Source organism: Myotis nattereri, assembly GCF_964212035.1.
Source record: "Myotis nattereri genome assembly, chromosome: 8".
NCBI classification, from domain to species: Eukaryota; Metazoa; Chordata; class Mammalia; order Chiroptera; family Vespertilionidae; genus Myotis; species Myotis nattereri.
The window spans coordinates 64,338,652-64,359,420 of NC_138083.1; the positions used below are offsets into that span (position 1 = coordinate 64,338,652).

The 20,769-nt window shown below is 39.5% G+C and overlaps 1 protein-coding gene across 2 annotated transcripts in view; it reads right to left on the bottom strand.

Moving 5' to 3' along the window:
- The window catches only part of SPIRE1 (spire type actin nucleation factor 1), a 117,728-nt gene extending 107,462 nt beyond the window's left edge, over positions 1-10,266 (bottom strand). For both annotated transcript variants that reach the window (XM_081096887.1, XM_081096886.1), the window contains exon 1: positions 9,880-10,266. In XM_081096887.1, coding sequence (XP_080953013.1) covers positions 9,880-10,213 — 334 coding nt within the window. In that variant the 5' untranslated portion in view covers positions 10,214-10,266. The remainder of the gene's footprint in view (positions 1-9,879) is intronic.
- Between the last annotated feature and the right edge of the window lie 10,503 nt (positions 10,267-20,769).

The following is a 20,769-nucleotide window of genomic DNA, read 5'->3' on the forward strand; positions in this document are numbered from 1 at the left end:
CCCTGGTGGCCAGTGCGTGTCATAGTAACCGGTCGTTCTGCCGTTCGGTTGATTTGCATATTAGCCTTTTATTATGTAGGATTATCTGCCCTTTCCGACTATGCTCATCAGATGAGCAAGCTCTGTATCTGGACTTCTTGAGGAAGGCTGACTGCTTTACAGAACTAACACCCCTGATTTCTGTCCCTCCATGAAGTTAGGTCTCATCAACATCACTGCCACCCCCCAATGATCTAGGAGTAAGTTTGGTCCAGATCCCAAACCCTCCAAACCCATTCCATGCACTAGAGTAAATAAGCATGTTATAACTGACCCTGCTCTAAAATGAAAGTTTTAAACATGTTTTCTTAATCATTAGTGTTATTTTTCCTCTTTCTATTCAGCAAACTTAATTAACTAACTTCCTATCATCTCACAGAACAAATATCATGTGATGTCAAGTATAGTCCACTGAAAAATAATTACTTCAGTTTCAGTGTAACTTTTTTTCAACAAAACTCAAATATATCTTTATTTATGTAATTTGGAAACACTCTAAGCTTGTACTATTGCAAATGGCTTTCCTCTCCTGTGCCAATTTTAACTGGATTGGTAGTGGTTGACCAGAATGCTACCTTCATAAAAGTTCTGAGGCAAATAAGAGGTGGGAGGTGACTGTGTCCATTTAGCAACATCTGCCACAGGAACAAAAGGGAGTGACAGTGCTGAGGCCACATTTCTGACAGTCCTGGCTAGGAACAGTATGATGGAAGTTGTGGTTCTTTCTGTAAACAATGTATATTTGATTAAAATTTTCCCATGTAATATTAAGTATGCCAAAAAACTGAAACCTCAAAAATACACTGACTGCACAGCACTATATCACTTTTCCCAAGAGCAAGAACTTGGAGGGGTACCTCCCCCACACCAAACCATAAAAAGTAAATGCCAATCCCAAATGTTCTCGTATTTCCTGTCAATTGAAGAATTCTAGTTTTCATGCATTTTGTACATACTACTGTGTATTCTTTGAATCTACTCTGCCACTGTGGCATCTGACCATGTGTGAGACCATCCTAGCCAAAAGGAACCCTGTCAGAGAGTTACCTCAGGTACTTGTATCCCCAAAGTTAAGGTCCTTTAGATACAGCACCATAACTGCCATCCATATCCACTTATCCAAATATTTATCCTCTGTCAAGATTGTGTATATTCTAAAAATGACATAGGCATACATTTTTATTTAACCATCTAATCTAATAAAAGAGAAACATGCAAATTAACCATAACTTCGCTACGCCCCAAGCCACCCCCACCAGACAATCAGAGCAACTATATGCAAATTAACCCAACCAAGATGGCAGCCGGGAGCCATAGAGCTGGAGCAAGCAGGAGGCTTGCTTGCCCCAGCAATGGAGGAAGCCAAGCTTCCTGCCTGCTCTGGCCTCCGCTGAAGGCAACAAAGATTCAATTATAGAAGATAAATAACCCCAGATACCTGCTTCCAGCCCGCCTCCACTGGGAGCTTGGGTGGCTGGGGGCCCTGGACAGCCTGCAAACAGCCATCAGTCACTCACCCAGGCTGGCCAGGCACCCCAGCAGGACCCCCCTCCCTGAAGAGGGTGTGGGCAACCTAAAAACGTCCCTCAGCCCCTCACCCAGGCTGGCCAGGCACTCCAGCAGGGACCCCCACCCTGAAGGGGCTGTGGCCAGCCTGCAAACAGCCATCAGCCCCTTACCCAGGCTGGCCACACCCTCATGGGGTGAGGGTCCCCACTGGGGGGCTTGGCCAGCCTGCATACTGCCATCAGCCACTCACCCAGGCTGACCAGGCACCACAGCGGGACCCCCACCCTGATCTGGGACACCCTTCAGGGAAAACCAGCTAGCCCCCACCCATGCCCCAGGCCTCTATCCTATATAATAAAAGGGTAATATGCAAATTGACCCTAAGAGCAGAACTGGGAATGACTGGTTACTATGACACACACTGACCACCAGGGGGCAGACGCTTAATGCAGGAGCTTCCCCCTGGTGGTCAGTGCGCTCCCACAGGGGGAGCGCAGCTCAGAAGTCGGGCTCATGGCTGGCTCCCGCCTCTGTGGCAGTGCTAAGGATGTCCAACAGATGGAGCAGGCCTAAGCTGTCAGTCAGACATCCCCCGAGGGCTCCCAGACTATAAGAGGGCACAGGCTGGGCTGAGGGCCCCCCTAGTACACAAATTTCACGCATTGGGCCTCTAGTATATATATATATTAAGAACACCTTCTTTCTGTAACTTCACAAGTTACACATTTTTACTATACCTATGAGTGAAATATTAAGTTCTTTAAATTACAAATAGAATATTTATATCATCAATCACAAAAGGTCAGAGTTAAAGAACTATCATTAAACAAATTTAAAAAAAACAAAAAAACAAAAAAATTTTTAATGAACTTTAATAATTTCCAACCAATAAAACTTAAATTTATACACATCAGCAATAAACAGGCCAACTATTTCATGTAATCTTACAGATCTCAAATGAAATTGGTTCCAAGAGTTCAGAGGGAAAGTCATATTTATATTTATATTATTAATGACAAAAAGCCTCTGTTCACTCCCCAAAGGATTCAAAGAGACTAAATTAAATTATAAGTGAATATGATATCAAGCAAGTTAGAAAGTGGTAAAGTGAAGGAAAAATCTAAATTCAAGAATACATAATATTTATATAGAAATCATTTAAAACTACAAATGGTGGCCAAACACTAAACGTTCCTTGACATTCTACTAGACCAGTGGTTCTCAACCTTGGCTGCACATTAGAATCACCTGGGAATCTTTTTAAAATCCTGATTTCTGGGACTCATTCTCCGGAAATTCTGTTTCTTTGTTACTAATGTTGTGGCCTCACCCCATAACAAAAAAAAACAGAATTTCTGGAGGATGAGGCCCAGAAATCAGGATTTTAAAAAGATTCCCAGGTGATTCTAATGTGCAGCCAAAGTTGAGAACCACTGTACTAGACTCTCCCTAGCCTAGCCCATTACAATCTATGCTAAAAATCTACGGTAACTAAAATCTAATGGTAATATGAAGGCTGATACTTCCGATTGTTTCAGCCTCGAGAATCACTTTGCGGACTTTCACGCATGTACCAGAGACTGTTGTAGAAATTCTTTATCAATCCTGAATCAAAGTACCCTGAAATACTCTTTTTACAAAGGGAAGAAATGCTCAGTGAGAAACGTGTGTGTAGCATGTATTAGTTGACAAAATGCCCTCACATCAATGTCCTCATTTGGTTCTTATAAATTTTGTAAGGGCTGGACATATACTATTTCCATATGACAGATAAAGAAATAGGGAGTCAGCCCTGACCGGTATGGCTTGGTGGTTGGTGTCAGCCCGTGCACCAAAGGGTCAGGGGTTCGATTCCTAGTTAGGGTGCAGGCAGAGGCAACCAATCAATGTGTCTTTCTCACATCCATCTCTCTCTCTCCTCTCTCTCTCTCTCTCTCTCTCTCTCTCTCTCTCTCTCTCCTCTCTCTCTCTCTCTCTCTCTTTCCCCTCCTTCCTCCCTCCCTTCCATTCTCTCTAAAAATCCATGGAAAAAATTTCCTTGGGTAAGGTTTAACAAAAAGAAAGAAATAGGTAGTCAGAAAGTTTACATGGCTTGCCTCAGGTTATGACTAAGTGATGATAACAAGAGTCAGAGCCAAGAGTCAAAACCACTTTTGCAACCAACTCTTATGTTCTTTCCATGTTACCATGTGACATTAAACAACTGATTGGCAACCTTCTAGAAGAGCAAAGGCACGTGGTAAGAATCAACATGACTCCATAGAAAAAATATTTTTCCAGGCCAATTTTAATTTTCAACAAGTATAAGTCATCATCTTCCCGCCCTATCCTGCCCCTCCTGTCTTCCCTACCATCCAGGCACCAGGGCAGAAAATCTGAAAGCCTTCCAAGATTCCTTCCTCTTTCTCACAGCAAAAACTAAAGAGCCATGTTCTGTTCTATTTCCTAAATTACTCTCAATCTAACTTTTCGTCTCCATTCCTACTGCCCTCATTCAGAGCTTCATCATCTCAGCTCTGAACAGCCATAACACTCCTAACTGGTTTGGCAACTTAAAGACTACTGAGACCTAATAATAGAATGAGATGCCTATGTGTCTTTGCCCTCAGTTTTACCCAGTTCAATCCATATTCTACAAAGCTCCCAGTAATCTTTCCAAAAAGAGTAATCTGCTTACATCATTTTCCTGCGATAATCCTTACATGGCTACACACCACCTATACAGACTATAAATACAAGCTCAGTGGTATGGCACAAAAAAAGTCCTTCACAGCCTCATCCTAGCCAACAATACCTCACCAGCCTGTCTCATTCTCCACCACTCCCACACACATCCTATGCTCCGGGCGCAGTAGGTGCCCACTGCATAGAAGACAAACAGGTTTAACCTCATGTGCCAACTCCAAATAATTGGTAGTGACTGCCTGAAGCACCCTGTTAAGAACTCTGAAGCTGCTTATAAATTTAGCAGCAAAAATGCAATCACGGATTAAGCAGTGTCTGCTTTTGATATGGGGAAGTGGATGTTGCCACACTGCATGCATTACTGTTGTGTGTGTTTTTAATACTCCTTCCACATTTCTAATCCTTTGTGCTTACTACTGCTTCTGCTTAACATGTCCTTCGCCTTTTACCCCACTGCTCATCCTTGAAGACCTCCAGAAAATAGATCTCGGTGAAACCTGTGTAACATCACACCAAGCAGAGCAAGTCACTCTCTCCCCTGGGCTCACACAGTTTTCTGTGCATGTCTCTATTGTTGGGAATTATTGTACTGTAAGTGTTAGTTTATGCACCAGTGATCATCCTGAAGGTATGGGTGCACTTTCATCCTCTGTATCTTCAACATCTAGTAGAGTGCACATCAATGTTTCTTTCTCTTCTCTCTCTCTCTCTCTCTCTCTCTCTCTCTCTCTCTCTCTCTCTCCCCCCCTCTCTCTCTCTCTCTCCTCTCTCTCTCTCTCTCTCTCTCTCTCTCTCTCTCTCTCTCTCTCTCTCCAATCTGAACTGATAACTAAAATATCTTAATTTTGCAAATGACCATCTGAACATATTATTAAAGCTCCTCCCAGGAGCCTAGAAAGGGCCTGTGTAAATGAGTGGGCTTTGAGTTGAAGCTGCATGAGCTTCATGATAAATGTACCACTGTGTTTATGTCTTATTTTCTCTTCTTTAATGACTAGAACTATTTATGTTTACATCAACCATGGAAACGTAAACACTGCTTGCACATAGTAGAAACTCAATGCATGTTTTTCTTTTCTTTTTTTTATTGTTTAAAATATTACGTGTCTCCTCCCGCCCCCACTCCTATCCCTGAGGACAAGCCCCCACCACCATCGTGTCTGTGTCCTTTGGTTATGCTAATATGCATGCCTCAATGCATGTTTTTAAGACTGAACCAAACCCACATATTTGGACATATTGTTCAAATGGAATAATTCTTACCTATTATAGTAATTGAAAAGCATTTCACCAATCCCCTAATAATGTCACCCACCCCCAACCTCTACCCTAAACACATACATATACATTTCAAGTGTTCCTTTCATTTAATGATCAGGACTCAGACACTTGGGAAATATACCAAATGAAAACAAAAAATTAATGTTTTTAAACATGATTTCACTATTTCAACCTTCTCCACAAATATTATTTCTTTCAAATCAAATAGTATATTATTCCAAAACCCTTTCCCCCACCAAATTAGCATGAACCTGATAAGCTTGACTGATCATATCCCCTTTTCAAACTCCAAACAAAGCCTGAATGTTCTCTACACCAAGGGACTCCTTTATTAGCATGCACCCAGGCTTCCATTGTTCCTCCTAGGGAAACCTGTCACCAATCTTAAGGTTACTTTAAATCAAGATACAATCATAATTTTTTAATGTTCTTTACACATTTAAAGCTAAAGGTACATCAAAAATTTTGAAACCAGAATCTGAAAAAAGTTATTTTTGTTAGATGGATATTTAGGCCTAAGAGGCTGCTGAGTCCATACAATGAGTCTCATCTCTAATACTACTTTATTAATAATTCTTCGTGGCATCCCAGGAAAAAAGTGTTCTAATCTTGTGAATATCTCGAATACAACCTAAATTCCATTAATGACTACTTTCTAAAGAATGTGTGTACCAATATGTGTTCTAAATGCCAGTACACTGACAAACAGCAGTTTGTATTTCAAAAGGCTGAATGTCTTTAACTCATTAGTCATGGTATAAAAGTTTAAACTTCACTTTTGTGAAAACCTGTATATAATAAACTTTTACCAAACAAGAAGGTCATATTATGACTAAGAGTACATAAACATTGGGAGCATTTAGATATTTATAACATCATTTGCAGGCCATACAAAATTATCAACTTAAAAATTAGCCTGCTATCTTTGGTCAAACATTTAACTCACCCCTAATGGAATGGCAGGGCCCAACCAAATGATTTCGAGGGCTTGTGCGGCCGGCCGGACGTTCCCCACCCCTAGTATAGGGCTCTAAGTTGTATCTGACTGCTAAATAAAATTATTCTTCATTGTTTTCTTCCAATATTGGTCTCACTTCCATGCTTCCCACACGTTTCATCATTTTTCTTTTTTTTTTTTTTTTTACAATATATTTCTAATTTCTTAATTCAAACTGAATGTGAATATTCTGGATGTATCAATAATGCTAAAAGTAAGCAAGAACTAAAGTCTATTACTACTACATTAAATTCCAAAACAAGTCAAGAAAGTGTTTGAGGTGCTATTTCTTTCTATGGCACTAAGTGGAGTAAAGTTGCTGATAGGGGTAAGAATCAATAGTACTCTTTCATTCAACTCAACAGCAACAAAAGCAGCGGCCAGCTGAAAATTTCACTCGCTTGAGGATTACAGACAGGATCCATTTCTCCACACTGAACACATTTTGAGCACCACCCATCATGTATTTGCTAGACCAGTGGCTCTCAATAGGGGATTATTTTGCCCCCACGGACATTTGGCCATGTCTGGAGACTTTTTTATTGTCACGACTAGGGGGAGGTGGTGGACAGTTATTAGCATATAGTGGGTAGAGACCAGGGATTCTTCTAAACATTCTATGCAGGCACAGGACAGCTCCCACAACAACGAATTATTCAGACTAAATGTCAATAGTGCCAAGGCTGAGAAACCCTGACCCAGACATTTGTCCCAAACAGCTGGATCACAGGCACCATGGTGGTGTGAAAGGACCGCAGGGTTAGGGGAGGACCAGAACTTAAACTTACGGAGGACCTGCTCCATACCGAGAAGTGTGTTCATCACGTCACATATATTATCTAACTGAAACTTCTATTCTGTGAAGAAAGCAATCTAATTTTACAGATGAGAAGACTGAACTCAAGGTCACTCAGCTAGGAAGAGGAGGAATCATGATCCGAATTCAAACCAAATTTGTTTCATTTCACAATATTACAAACTCTAGAGGTTAAAAGACTTGAATTTGATTCAAAGAAGTACCAATATGAATTTGAGCAAGTCACCCAATTTCCCTAAACCTCCATTTAGAAAATAACTCAATGAACTGCACGTGAAAATATAAGTGCTTTTAATTGCACTGACAACATATAATCATCAATTGGGAAAAAACTGCTTCTTAGAATGAAGATGTCACAATGACCATTTTCCCTTAAAAACAGAATTTATACAAATGTACACAGTACCAAATTAAACAGCATTTTTAATTATCGGAATTAAATATTCAGAAGACACTGTGCCTTCCATAGCCATGCAACTACTCTTAAAACCTAGAAGGAAATAAACTGTCTAATATAATCTTTTGTATGAACTTTTTAAAGATTAAATTAAATGACCCTAAATCGCTCAAGACTGTAACAACTTTGTTTGAGCTCTTTCCACAATTGGTAGCAGAGGTCATGAGCCAAACTGAGAAGGAAGAGGATGGATTACAGGTGTATTACTACTACCGCAGGAAAGAACTCTACTGTTCTCTCCATAAAGGTGGTACATTACATTGAGGGCAACATACTATCCTTCATATTAATGATGCAAAAATTTTCATCTCGATATAAGGTTTTGATTTAAAAAAAGAAAACACCTACCACCAGAATCCAAGTCTTTGACAACTAAACTACCAGTAAGTCCACAAACATAACTTAAACTACTCTTCAGTATTAAATTCAAGAGACAATTTGTGCCTTCAGAAAATCCCCACTACCAATGCTGCATCTAAAAGCAGGTTGCACACAACCATCTCCCCTTGAAACACTGGTTCTCAAGGCACAGCTTTGCTTTATTTTATAAATGTATCTTTTCATATCATACAATATATTGTAAATAAATTATAATTGCAAGTATTCCCCACTAATATAAAGTCCAAGTTTAAACACAATAAATAGATCAAATAAACTAAAAATTTGTGAAATAATTTCAAAAGAATCACGAAGGCTAGCTTTAAATAAAAAAATATTCTAGTCTGCCCCCTTGGCTCAGTGGTTGAGCGTCAACCTATGAACCAGGAGGTCACCATGTGATTCAGGTCAGGGTACAAGCCTGGGTTGCTGGCTGGATCCCAAGTCGGGGGCGTGCAGGAGGCAGCCGATCACTGATTCTCTCTCATCATTGATGTCCCTCTCTCTCTCCCTTACTCTCTGAAATCAATAAAAAATATATTTTAAAAATTATACCTGACACTAAAAATAATTAACAAGTGTTCTACTGGAATTGAAAAGACTGACAACATAATCTTGAATCCTCTTTATTTAATCAATTTAGAGAAGGATTTTCATTAAATGTCATTTTACCGACTAGTTCTGAATTCCATCTTTCACCTTAAGCATTTTGACACTTCCATCAACTTCCTAAAAGAGAGGGTGGATTTTCTTTTTTTATGTTTTTATGAGTTGACTCTCAAAAGACGGAATTAGAGTAAAACTGATAGGAGAAACCATTATCCACCTCCTCCTCGTCATCAGTAAATATGTGAGTAAGCCCCAGCTATGTGTTGATGTGTATGTGATAATCTGGAGAATTCACATTACACAATGACCTAAAACCCACTTTACCTATTTATCTGCTATCCTGTCTACTTTTTACTTTATAAGACTTATTTCCATCACAACAAATTTTAATATACAGGTAAATAGGAGTTAATTTACAACTTCCAGGTACTAAAGAAATCGTTATTTAGTCTCATCTTCAATATCTACCAAAATAGCAGAATTCTCCTCGGGACTCAGATTTCTTTACATTTCCAAACCGAAAGAATATTGTGGCCAATTTTTAAAAAATACTATTCGATCGCTACTCATTCGGAAAGGTGTCATTTTCCTGACACCCGATTAACGATCCTTGACAAGATCGCAGGTGAGCCTTCTACAGCACCTACCACAGCACAAACACAAACACAGGTGCGCCGCCAGGCCCGGGGAGTGTGCACACAGCTTATCAGAGGCCCCCCCCACCCCCCACCCCCCAGCGCCCCGCACCCGCCGCAGGTCCGCGTCCTGCCGGGGGGCGCAGGCCGGACCCCTCGGCCGCCCGCCCGCCCCACAACCCTTTGTGCGCTGCCCGCACCCACCCCATCCTCTGACCTGCGCAGGGTCCAGCTCGGCCACAGTCCCCCTCCCCCGTGGGCCCCAGGCCCGGGTCTCCCGTGGGGGGTGAGGGGAGGGGAGTCTGGGGCCGAAGGGCCTGGAACAGGCGGGGGGAAATGGGCCGCGGCGGGGGTCCGCCGCGGGAGACGGGAGCAGGGGGTCGCGGGGCGGAAGGGCGGGGCCCGGGAACCGCGAGGGGACCGAGGCGGGGGGCCTCCCCGGGGAGACGGGGGCGCGGGGCGGCGACCTCACCCGCAGAGGCCGGTGGTTCTCCCGCGTCGCCGGCGGCGGGCGCCAGGGTGACCTGGCCGTCCCTCCAGACGCGGATCTGCGCGGCCGAGCGCACGCGGCGGGGCGGGCGGCCGGCGGCCGCGGCGCGCAGGGAGCCGCAGCACTGGTAGCACACGGCCCACGCCTGCTCCTCGTTGATGGGCTGGTTGTAGAGCCGCAGGATCTCCTCCAGGCTCAGCGCGTCCCGCGAGCCCCCGGCCGCGCCCGCGGCCTCCCCGGGCTCCGGCGGCCCCTCGCCTCCCGCCGCCGCCGCCCGCGGCTCCCCGCCGCCCGCCGGGCCGGCCGGCTGAGCCATCCCGCGGCTCGGCGCTGCGCTGGACAGCCCGCGCCTGTGCCGGCGTCTCCTCAGCCCCGGAGCATCGTCCTGGCGCGCCGCCGCCACCGCCTCCTCATCCCCGGACGGCTCCGCCCTGCCCGGCCGCGCGCGCCGCCGCGAGGGACCAGGCGGGGGCCGGCGCGAGGGCCTGGGCAGCCGTGGGCGAGCGGAGGGTGGCGAGGACACCGCGACGGTCCGGACCAGGCCGCCGCCGCCGCCAGCCCGAGCCGACGCGATGGCGTCCGCCGGCCCCGCCCCGCCCCTTCGCCGCGCTCCGAGCGGGGGCCGCCGCGCTCTCCGCCCCTGGTCCGCGCGGTCAGAGGCTCCGGCTGCCGCTGCGCCCCGGCCCCGGCCGCGTCCGCCCGTCACCACCCCAGCACAATGGGGAGGTCACTGGCACGTGTCCCGGGGGAACTGGCGTGCCGACAGTGTGAGGAGGACTCGAACCCAGCCTGCAGTGAATGCCCAAGAAGTGAAGGTCTGCGGCAGCAGCGCGGCCTCGGGCCCCCTCCCGCGCCTCCCGCAACCCTGGAGGGGATGTCTCCTGATCGGGCTGCTTGGTGCTGCTGGGGCCTCGCCGCGCCCTCGCCCTGCACCCTGCTCTGCTGCTCCTTTTTGGGTAGCTATCGCCACCAACAAACCATATCATTTACTTCGACACCTTGTTTATTGAATACCTCCTACTCCGCTCCCAATTTGAGTGTAAGCTCCATGAGGACAGGGATCTATGGGTTTTGCTTACTGACTTCTCCCAAACGCATAGCCCAGGGCCTGGGATATAAGCTTATGTTGTAAATAGTTCGCAGACGTTAGTATCAGCCTCCTTCCAGATTCATTTGTCATGTTCGTACATCTCACTAAGATGTCTGCAATGACCACTGTCATCCAAGGCCAGTTAGCCTAGTCTGTTCCTAAAATGTGGAAGTGACAACACAGTGGCTAAATTGAATGGAGGGCAATTAGCCATAGAATAAAAAATACTCCTGGGCCTTGCTGGACTCAGTAAGTATGCAAAAAATATAAATCTTAGACAAAATAATCACTCACTGGTAAAAATTTTAATTGGCAACATTTCACTCTGAGGCTAGGCCTGTGTGAGGATCCTACAGAGTTGAAAGCATCAAACAAGTAAATTTATTCATAGTTAAGTACCAATAAATCTTTTAAAGGCAGCTTTATGTGCGAAACTAGACATTGCACACTTACCAAAATTATCTTGCCGTAGAAATTACAACCGTTGATTCTTAATGCTTATGATACCACAATACATACAGCAGGAATGGGGAGAAGAAAGAAAAGCAAAAGGATATAAACCGATAAGAAATTTAAAGAGGGAGGAAAAAGCTTCTCCCTGGGCACCTTATTATAATTCACTACAAGAGATACAAAACCCTTTAAAGTAACCTCACTTAGTGATGGATTCATAATCCTGTCTGTGAAAATGCACTATATGCCTGTCAAAACCCTGAAAAGGTCTAATTCCTTATATGATTTAGAAAAGATTTAAAACGTGGAAAAACATTCCCCCAAATCCCTATTTTAAAAGTTTAGATCCTGTGTGAATTTTGAAAATGCAGGGAGCTTTAAAATAGTTTCAACAATGCAGAAAAACTTGGAAATGGCCTACTTTTATAGACAACATCACCATCTTCTGGCCTTATGGGATATTGCTGCCATGTTGCACTGATAACTACAGCCAAAAACCTATTGCATTTTTGTCCTTAACCTTACCCCCACCCCCTCCAGACAAGTTCAGTGAATTAATAAACTGAAGAATCCATGAGGCATAGGGCAGTAAATAAATCTCCAGGTAAAGATAACAAAGGGAAGAAGGAAGAGAATGGAAGTGAAGAAACAAATCCAAACCTTATATTTGAAAGATGGACTTTTTCCCCCCCAATACAAATTTATGAAAGTCCTTCTATAGTATATAACCTTCCTGTGATTCAGTGCCATAATGTTGTTCTTCCTAAAATGTAAATTTTTAAAAAGCATCACTTATTGGGGTAAATGCTTCACAAAGTATATAAATGTCTAATCACTATTGTACACCTGAAACTAATGTATTGTATGTCAACTATAATTGAAAAAGAAAAAATTTATCACTTAGGGAAGGAAAAAAAACACGTTATCCTTTAAAACAAATTCACAACAGAATTTTTTCCTTTCCTAAGTAAATTTCTTGCCTTTGTGAACTAATATGAAATTAAGTTGAGGCAAAATAACAAGTAGAATGTTGTTTGATATTTCTTCTGCATGCAGAAAAAATAAAAGATCAATCTTAAAAATCCTAGCTGTTCTATTAAAAATCTAGTCATTAAAAACCTAAACACTTGATGCTTTTTTTGCACTAAGACAGCATAATTCTAGTACTTTTTGTATGATTATCATAACCGTTTGAAATGTTGTAAGTCCCACCATCCATCATCACAGGACTCCTAGAAAGTGACTGTTGATAACTCAAAGGCTATCAGAAATCAATATATTTTCAGGAGTTCAAGAAATAATGTGGAATAACTTAGCACCTTTCCATTTTCTCAGGTTCAAATACCTTTTATGTACAGTGTATTTTGTCCCAAATATGTCATTGATTTTATTTTTTTATTCTGAGGCATCACTGCTTTTACTTATTTTAATACATTTTTATTTTAGAGAGGAAGAGAGATGGATAGAGAAATAGAAATATCCATGAGGAAAAAAATAGAAACATCCATGAGAGAGAACATCGATTGGCTGCCTCCTGCACACCCCCTACTGGGGATGGCACCTGCAAGTAGGGCCTGTACCCTGACTGGGAATAGGACCCATGACCTCTTGGTTCCTGGGTCAACACTCAACACTGAGTCCCACGCTGGTCTGTGGCATCACCACTTTTAAATAATTGTTCTATATAAATATCTGAATAATTCAAGTAAATATTTGAATATATTTTTCAAAGTGCTGTGAGATCTGTGAAAAATGGTGGCATGTGTTACTCTGAATATGATTTTAATTCGTGTTGATTTTGTTGTACTTATTTAAAAAAATGGAATCCTTGACATTTTTTCTCATCTCATATTTACTTATCGTTTTTTGCAGAATAAATGTACTTCATGCTTCATACTCTGGATGTGCTGGCTGAGCTGCTCTGGGTCTTTCAGGGAGCACGGCCTTCAGGGCACACAATCGGCCTATGCAGCCCAAGCTTATCCCAGACACTCCCAGACAATTGCTCCTAAGAGGCACATTCACCTAGAAAAGTGCACCAAAAAGGAAAAAAATAGAACAGCATTTTCTTTTCAGTATCATAACCTAAATTTTCATTGCCCACAATTATAATACCTTATAACTTTTTGGGATATTTTATACTTTCAAAGTGTCTTCTTTAGTTATACAACATGAAGGTCAGATATTATTACCCCCTACTGACAGATTACAAAATACAGGACTAGTAAATGAAATAGGTGGGACTGGAATCCAGGCCTCTGACCAGCTCAGCTCTTTCTGCTGTGTTACAAAGTCTCTCCAAACTTGCACAGAGCAATAAAAAAGTCCTGACACTTCATCCTTCAGTCCACCAAACATGAGTGCATGACAAGCAGATGCTTTAAAATTTGTACATACTGATATGAGTGAATAAGCTTTTAATATTTTATACACTTTAAATGATGTAATACCCCATAGCAATTATCTTCCATCCCCATCAAAGCATTGTAAATTTTCACTCCTCTAAAGCGAATTCCACCACCAATCCTAAATGTAATTTAAAATTTATTTTTTATAATTTTGATAATCAGATTGAATATTAACCAAAAATCTTTAAAATTAGTCATGAAAACTAGCATGTGACCTTATATGCGGAACTAGAAGTACATAGGCCAGAGAAGAACACAACAAAATTTGTTTCCTCTGCCCTATAAACTTGTAAAGAATTAACTTTTTCTTTCCTGTAGCAAAGATACACATTTATTGGAAAATAACCATTAATACCGTTTTGCTAAGTTATATACTAAGCCACTGTTTTCCACAATATTTTCATTCTGTAACATTTAAGTTTATAAATTTACCTATTCTACCTTGAGATCAAGTTACATACCCACTGATAAAAACTGAGGAAAAGTTAGAGGAATAAGGTAAAGTATATGAACAGTGTATTCATGAGGGACTCTGGGAAATACTAGGCCAAACAAGTCATGTTTCACCTTAAGGTGATTCTCCTTTGAAATAATTATTTTCTTTTAAATGTTTCTATTGATCTTAGAGAGAGAGGAATGGAGAAATATCAATGAGAAAGAACCATCAATTAGCTGCCTCCCACATGCCCCCAATTATTTTAAACCAACAAGGAGAGATGATATTCTGATTCTGAATGTAGGTGGAATTATTAGCTTCAATTAGTTAATAAGATTTGATTTAGAAAAGACTGCATATAGATCTAAGTTTTAGGCCAAGCCAGTATTTTACACTTACGGAAATTTTAGTCTGGCATAATAGAATAGACTGGCATAATAGGGATAGAATTAAAAGTCTAGAAATAAGCACATATATCAATGGTAAACTGATTTTCGACAAGGAAGCTAAGACCATTCAACAGGGATAGAATCCTCTTCCTTTCCAACAAATGGTGCTTGGACAACTGGCTATTCATATGCAAAAGAATAAAGTTGGACCCTTACCTCACAACATATACAAAAATTAAATGAAAGTAGACCAAAGATCTAAGTGTAAGAGCTAAAACTATGAAACATTAAAAAAAACATAGGGATAAATGAATCTTCTTGACCTTGGATTGGGCAATGAATTCTTATAGATATGACAACAAAACCAACAGCAACATATAAAAAAATAGATTCGCTATATTTGATCAAAATTTAAAAATTCAGTGCTTCACAGGGCACAATCAAGAAAGTGAAGACAACCCACAGAATGGAAGAAAATATTTACCAATCATATCTGATAAGGGACTGTCCCTAGAATATATAAAGAACTCTTACAACTCTAATAAAAAGACAAATTACTCAATTAAAAAATGGACAAAGGATCTAGACAGACATACAAATGGCCAATAAGCACATGAAAGGATGCTAAACAAAATTAGTCACAAGGGAAATGCAAATAAAAACTACAATGAAATACCTCTTTACACCCACTAGGATGGCGAGAATAAAAAATACATAATAATAGGTGTTAGCAAGAGTGTGGGCATATCAGAACCCTCACACTGCTGGTCAGATTGGAAAAGGGTGCTGCTGCTGCTGCTTTGGAAAACTATTTGGCAGTTAACCAAAATGTTGAATATAGAGTTACCATATAACCCAGCAAGTCCTCTCCTAGGTATATACACAAGGAAAATGAAAACATGTGCCCACACAAAACCTTGTATACTGAATACTTATAGCAGCATTATTCATAATAGCCAAAAGGTGGAAACAACCAGAATATCTATTTGACTGACAAATGGATAAACACATATGGTATATCATTGAAATGAAATATTATTTGGCCACAAAAAGCAATAAAGTAATAATACATGCTACAACATGGACAAAACTTAAAGATATTATGCTAAGTGAAAGAAGCCAGGCACCAAATACCATCTATTACATAAGTCAATTCATATGACATTCCAGAATAGGGAAATCTATATAGAAGGTAAATTAATAGCTGCTTAGAGGTTGGAGTGGTGGGGATGGGGGTAGGTAATGGGGAGACAGGAGAATAATAGCTAAAGAGTACAGGATTTCTTTCTGAGGTGATGGAATATTCTAAAAAACTGTGATGGTTGCATATCTGTTTATAATACAAACCACTGAACTGTGTACTTTAGGTTAGTTAATTGTATAGTACGCAAATTATCTCAATAAAGCTGTTAAAAAATTAAAAATGGTGAAAAATCTGTTTGCTTATGTTCAAACTGAATAGATTTTTGTAACCTCTGACAATTAACTACTTTTGTATTTACCATTATTCCCATATCCTCACCATACATTTTTGGCAAAGAAAAAATTTTGTAAAAGTCAAATAACTGGCCAGTTACAACTAATTTGTAAATAAATGGATTTCAGGAGCAATTCTCAGAATATAGACTATTACTCAAATATTTTCTAGATGCTTGTTAGTGGGTACTATCCAAATACCTCATTTACTGAATCTTTACCCAAACCAATGGTAGGATTCTACATATCTTTATGTAATTGACATACCACAAGGAACCTCATTCAGGCAGCTCACCGCCTCTCAGGGCCTCAGTTTCCCTATGTCATTCTCCCTAAACAAATATTTTGGCCTCATCTGTCAGTGACTTGAATATATATATATATGATTATGTGATAGGTACCATAAAGGACAGACAGATGCCTACCTCTTGGGCAGAATCACTAATATGAAAAATGGAAATTTGGATTGGAATGGTGGCTCAAGGAGTGAACAGCACTTTTTTTTTTTAAATGGAGATAGCATTTATGGCAACAAAATTTTTCCATACTATAGGTTGAATGGCCATACCCAATAATCCCATCCCCACACAGAAAAACTCTTATTTGTGTACACAGATATATAAAAAAAAAGATAAACTCAAATTCAGAACATAGTTCTAGAACAAATCTGCTACTAGAGATATGTATGCTTGCACATATCTATAAAGTGGACTAGATCGGGAAACCATAAAAATACTAGAGGAATCCAAAGGCAACAAATCTCAGACATATGCCGAAGCAATTTCTTCACCGATAGAGCTCCTAGGGCAGTGATGGCGAACCTATGACAAGCATGTCAGAGGTGACACGCGAACTCATTTTTTTGGTTGATTTTTCTTTGTTAAATGGCATTTAAATATCTATATAAATAAAAATGTAAATGTTTGTTCAAAATCTGAAATCTCCAAAAGTTCTTCACCGATTGCTTTGAAATTTTGACACAACATTGCATTCGAATACGTGCGTGTTTTTATATACCTATATACCTACTATTATATAGATGTCACACCTGTGACAGGTAAAAAAACATGTTTTTGAAAAACAGCGCCATCTGTTGGACGTAAAAGCAACACATGCTTATAATAAATATGTTACGATTCCATTTCAATGTTTCTGTTTACAATTATAAATTGCAGAAAAAATTAACTACAAATATGCGTGTCCAGCTGCAAAACAATCGATCAGCTGAGATATTCTCACATCAATTGCTAGAAATTGGGAACGGAAAGGCCGGTTGATCTGACCTCAGGACGAATTTCATTGCCTCACGACTTCTGCAATTTAGTGGCATCAAAAGAATTGGTTCAAAAAGGTATTTCCCAATATTCAAACCAATTATAAGAATCACGATTGGCTGAGTGAACGAGCTATTCTTGCGGCCAAGAACAAAGACATCTACGAACTTAACAGTATTGTTCAGTCTAACATTCAAAGTGAGGCAGTCACATACAAGTCCATCGACGCTGTTGTGGAAGCAGATGAAGCGGTTAATTATCCAACAGAATTTTTGAATTCACTCAATCTGTCAGGGATGCCACCGCACGTACTGCAATTGAAAATCGGCGTGCCAATTATCATGTTGTGAAATATCAACCAGCCAAAGCTTTGCAACAGCACGCGGCTTGCAGTAAAAAAAATTAATGAGCCACGTCGTAGAAGCAACAATCTTGACAGGACCTTTCAAAGGTGAAGATGTCCTCATTCCTCGCATCCCTATGATTCCAACCAATATGCCATTTCAATTTAAGAGATTGCAATTCCCAATTCGATTGGTGTTTGCAATCACCATCAACAAAGCTCACGGCCAATCTTTAGAATTGTGCGGTTTAGATCTAGACACGGATTGCCTGTTGCGTGTTCTTGAGTCGGCAAACCAGACAATCTCTAATCTGCACAGACAATGGAACAACAAAAAATATTGTATACCCACAAGCATTGTGAAATTAAACTTATTAGAAACGTGCGCTTTCTCTTTTCTTTCTTTTCCATTTAACCAGACTGAGCCACAACAACGCGTGGCCGGGTACAGCTAGTATAAAATAAATATCAAAAATATAAATCTTTGTTTGACTATGGTTGCAAATATCAAAAAATTTCTGTATGTGACAGAGCACCAGAGTTAAGTTAGGGTTTTTCAAAATGCTGACACACCGAGCTCAAAAGGTTCGCCATCACTGGGATAGAGTGTCAGCCTGCAGACTGAAGGGTCCTGGGTTGTGGGCTGGATCCCCAGTAGGGTGGGTGCAGGAGGCAGCCGATCAATGATTCTCATCATTGATGTTTCTCTCTCTCCCTTCCTCTCTGAAATCAATAAAAATATGTTAAAAAAGAAAAAAGATTTTATATAGGCTTTAGCCAATCTGCTTCTTAATTACCAATAGCTGGAAAGCAATGCTAATTTCATTGGTATGAAAGTGCATATTAAAAAAGATCACTTAATTCCTGTACTTATCTACTTAAATAGGAAGTACGAAATTAAGTCAAAGAAAAAAATATGAAATTAAAAACTATAGTCTAATCTAAGCTATTTTCTTGTTTAGTAAAGCATGAAATCAGAAGAGTTTAAATAACTGGTAGTTCATAAATAACATCTTCTGATGGTCAGATATCTGGCACAGGATACTACTTTATGAGCAATATTCTTTTCAAATATAAAGCCTACACTTTATTTGCCTCACATCTTCTTTGTTAAGAGTAGAAAATATGGTTCCAAAGTGTGTACTTTCCAGAACTGCTAGGTTATAGATACATTTTGCAGATCTAAAAATATACACTATTCAACACTAGAAAAAATTTAAAGGCACACACACAAAAAAAAATTTAAAGGCACTTTGGTGTTCAGTTATTTGGAACCGAATTTAACAAATTTTATTCAACAGGTTCATGCTAGAATAATGACGTTTCTAGGTTTCTTATATTCTTCTACTAAATAAATATACCTACATATAACGTATACTAGTAGAGGACTATGTACTAGTAAGTGTACATATTTTCAAAAAGAACACCTTAGAGACGTTATATCAAAATATTTTGTTTTTAATAGAAAAACAACTTTTATGACAGCTAAATACACAAGGTAACTTTAATTTTTATAAAGAAAAATTATCATAAGAGTAGTGAAATTTTAGTGATAAATGCACTAAAATACGTAATTTTTTTAAATAAACCATTTTCAGAGAAAAATGTTAATTCATGCCTATTAAAGTGCATAAAAAGGAAATTTATTTTAGAATTTATATCAAAGGAGCTCATAAATAAATGAAGCCCAGTCTCAATGATAATATAGCCTTGATTTTAATATAGTCTGCCTCATAGTACAATGCCTCATAGTTTGTTCCCAAAGTTGAAAATACCTAGCCCTAACAAGCAATTTTCTCTATTGATAACTTTATGAGTAATTTTGGCAACAGCATAAAAAAGTCTTAATCCTTATTTTGCTAATTTTCTAAAGTCATGTTTCACAAGAAACATCTAATTATTGTTTTCAATGAAAATTGACAGAAGAGGAATATTCTCATACTTTTAAAACAAGTTAAACCATAAATATTTATCTTATGCAAATAAAATGAAACAAAACTTAAATTTTAAGATATCTTTAGTTAATTTTTTAAAAAACATTAAATTGTATTCACAATGGTAAATTAAACTAATGAAAACAGTAACTTGCAGAGCCAACTGGTATACCGTTCCTAAGGACAAAGGTAAAATCTGTGCACAGAGATGCTGAAGGACAGTCAAATCTATCACATTTGCAGCTTCTTACAAAAAAAGTCAGACTGCTAGTTTTTTTAATGCCCACTTTTAAAACTTGCTCAGTTTTAAAACCAACATCATGGAGTCATTCTTATATGCTTGTTTTTAAGTAGCCTCACATAATGATTCTCTGATATCACATATACACTGATATTTTTATCATAATGATATTTAAAAAAAGTATGTTTTCAGAAGATGGAATCCATGAAAAGGCTACTGATGAATCCTTTGACTAAAGAAAATCAACAACAGAATGCCAATATTAACTACAGAAAATAATTTGTCAGGATCACAACAAAAGGATATACTGAATTTTTTCTAAAATACCTCGTTCATTTTTATAATGAATAAAACTAATACTTACAAATTATTCATGTATTTTCATATGAGGTTTGTTTTGTTAATATTTGTGCTTTTCCATTACTAGTTTTAGCCTACTCTTGCATCAAGTCTTCCCATAAATCTCTGAAAAGTCACAAATATCCCTATGGTCATGGGTAAACCATAAAAGTGATAATTCATCAAACTGTATTTTAACCTATGTAATAAATAAATCTGTTGTGAAGTTAATTTCTCCTAATTTATCAAATTATACCATCAATAATACCATCAATCTAAGAAAAATAATGATCATATTGATTTTACTATGGTTTAAACTCTCAGACATCTTTCTGATTACTTATTAATGTAAAAAAACTGAGTTAATTTTATATTCATATTTAAACTACTGATACCTATAAATAAAACAGTATTTATTAAAATAGAATATGCACTTAATTTATACTAAATTCCACTCAAATTTATACAAGTTTTTCATCCTTAATTTTT